Here is a 2,658-nt window from a genome sequence, read left to right as displayed (position 1 = left end):
TGAAAATAGCGAAAGAGATGAGATTGAGGGAGATGAAATCTTTCGCAAAGTGTGGTAAAGCTATGAAAAGAACCGTCAGTGTAGAGGTCTTTCATCATATTATACACTTAACATATTTTCTCGTGCTAGTATAGGAGTTGCACACTTGCACTGGAATGGTGTACCAATTAAGTACGTTGTTTCTCATCTTATTCTTTTCTTTTTTCCCTCCTCTCCACATCTCCTCCGCAGAACAATGACAACGAGACGGCGCTGCACTGCGCGGCGCAGTACGGCCACTCGGAGGTGGTTCGCCTCCTCCTGGAGGAGCTGACGGACCCCACCATGCGCAACAACAAGTTCGAGACGCCGCTGGACCTGGCTGCCCTCTACGGGCGGCTGGAGGTGGTGCGGCTGCTGCTGAGCGCGCACCCCAACCTGCTGAGCTGCAACACGCGCAAGCACACGCCCCTGCACATGGCCTCGCGCAACGGACACCTCAGCACCGTGGAGGTCCTGCTGGACGCCGGCATGGACATCAACTACCAGGTGGGTGCAGACAGGGGGAGTTCGGCAGACATGGCGGTTGTAAGAGTGACCGGTGGTGTCCATAATACTAAAATCTCTACATGTCGTTGTGTCCGTCTTCGATGCTTGCTACTGTAGAATTTCCAAGGCAACACACCCAGTGATGTAACGTTCTGCCGTGGAACATGATGGCGCTACACAGTTGCAAAAATGTATCTGTCTAAAACTTGTTATATTCTAACCATTGTCACTGACACTGTTAATAAGACACCTCGAATGGATAGACTAAGACTTTGTCTAGTGTTTCATGTCCACTTTAATGGACATGAACTACCTGGTGGGACAGATATAGGCACTTGAATGGTAGATGGGCAGGGCAAGGGTTTAGTAAGGTGGGTAAGGAGAAGAGTGTTGTAGTGTCATTTCTAATAGGCGGACTGTGGAGGTCCTGCTGGGCGCCGGCATGGACATCAACTACCAGGTGAGTGCAGACAGGTGGGCTGAGGTGGGTGGGCAAGTGAGCAATCATATCAGGTCATGTAGTTGTGAGGCTGTGCACTGTATTGTATTGTAATGTATTGACACACGAGCATCGTGGAGGTCTCATCGGGCTTGGGCATGGATGGTCAAGTACCAGGTGAGGCGGACAGGTGGGGATGGGCAGACAGGTGGGGTGGAGAGGCAGGTTGGGGTGGAGAGGCAGGTTTGGGTGGAGACGCAGGTGGGTTGTAGAGGGAGGTGGGTTGTAGAGACAGGTGGGGTGGAGAGGCAGGTTGGGGTGGAGAGGCAGGTGGGCTGGAGGGTGGACGCTTTTTGCTCTTCTTTTCGCACCTCTTTTGTGTCATGGGATAAAGTCATCATCTGTCAAGTAGTAAGTAATCCTGGAGACTTGGAGTGGCGGTCTCGGTTTACTGCCACTCGGGAGTACTGTAGCAACAATGAAAGTGTTTTTCATCGTGGCATCTGCAAAGCGTACCACAAGATGTGGTTGAGATTTTATTTTGGTAGAGGCAGATTGATTGGTGTTTGTGTGTTGTGTTCTTTGCTTCTTGTCATGGAAGAAAAAACTTCAAAGTTTGGTTACTTAGCATCTGCAATGATGAAATGAGAGTAAAATAAGTGATGGGTGTGCCGGTACAATTGGATGGACAGCAGACAGGTGATGATCATGAAACCAGTCTCATAGGGAGGGAGACCAAGTCAGACACATGATGTCAGCCAATGGGAGGAGATTAGCTGATAAGAGTCAACGAGCGAGGGAGGAGATAACAACAGGGTGAGGTGTTGATATCGGGAGCAAGATCAGACAAGCAAGTGAAGCTAAGCGCAGGTGGCTGAGAGAGAGAGAAAGAGAGAGACAGACAGACACTGGACTTATGCACTGCTAGACAGGTGCAATTAGATCAAGTGTGACTGGACAACGAAGAAGTAAAAGCACAGACCAGACACACATGCGCACACAAAACAAATTTACACACACACTCCCACACATGCGCACACAAAACAAATTTACACACACACACACACACACACACACACACACACACACACACACACACACACACACACACACACACACACACACACACACACACACACACACACACACACACACACACACACACACACACACTCCAGCTGGGTAATGAGTTATGCAATCGGCCACAGCGGTTCCCTTAAGCTTTAAGACATAAAGGTGGCTCTTGTTTACAGGGGGTTCCCCTTTCTGAGCGCTCATAAATGAAGCTCATTCATTTACAGTACTGTAGCATAAACAACCTTTATGTTCGTGTGGTAAGTGTGTCTCTCTGTATGTACAGAAACCCTTTCATAAAGCAGACACAGTAGCAACAGAAGTAGAACTCTGTATATCTGTGTGTATATGTGAAGAGATTCATTGCAAAATGCTGTATATCCATTTTGGGAAATTGACATATTGCATTGCACTGCATTGCATTGGAAAGAATAAATATTTCAATGGCAAGACACGTACTAGACAATAGGACGTCTGAACAGTCATTTCCAATAATAAAAGGCAAAAGTAAAAAAATAGTGCTTACGTCATTTTGTTATGAAACTCTTCATATACAGCAGAACATGTTTGGGAAATCCCATTAATACTCAGTAGGAGGCACACAAAACTGTGTGTGT

General features: G+C 47.6%; 1 protein-coding gene across 9 annotated transcripts in view; it reads left to right on the top strand.

Annotated features, from left to right (window-relative positions):
• Positions 1–235: 235 nt before the first annotated feature.
• LOC134456940 (ankyrin repeat and SAM domain-containing protein 1A-like) overlaps positions 236–2,658 on the top strand; it is a 144,322-nt gene continuing 141,899 nt past the window's right edge. For 8 of the 9 annotated variants that reach the window (XM_063208606.1, XM_063208605.1, XM_063208603.1 and 5 more), the window contains exon 1: positions 236–528. In XM_063208606.1, coding sequence (XP_063064676.1) covers positions 325–528 — 204 coding nt within the window. In that variant the 5' untranslated portion in view covers positions 236–324. Of the gene's footprint in view, positions 529–969; positions 989–2,658 lie in introns of those variants that run through there. The other variant, XM_063208611.1, reaches the window with a different exon arrangement.

This window comes from Engraulis encrasicolus, chromosome 10, assembly GCF_034702125.1.
Source record: "Engraulis encrasicolus isolate BLACKSEA-1 chromosome 10, IST_EnEncr_1.0, whole genome shotgun sequence".
Classification (NCBI taxonomy): Eukaryota; Metazoa; Chordata; class Actinopteri; order Clupeiformes; family Engraulidae; genus Engraulis; species Engraulis encrasicolus.
Note: the sequence above shows the minus strand (reverse complement) of the source record. Positions and strands in the feature narration are given on the sequence as shown.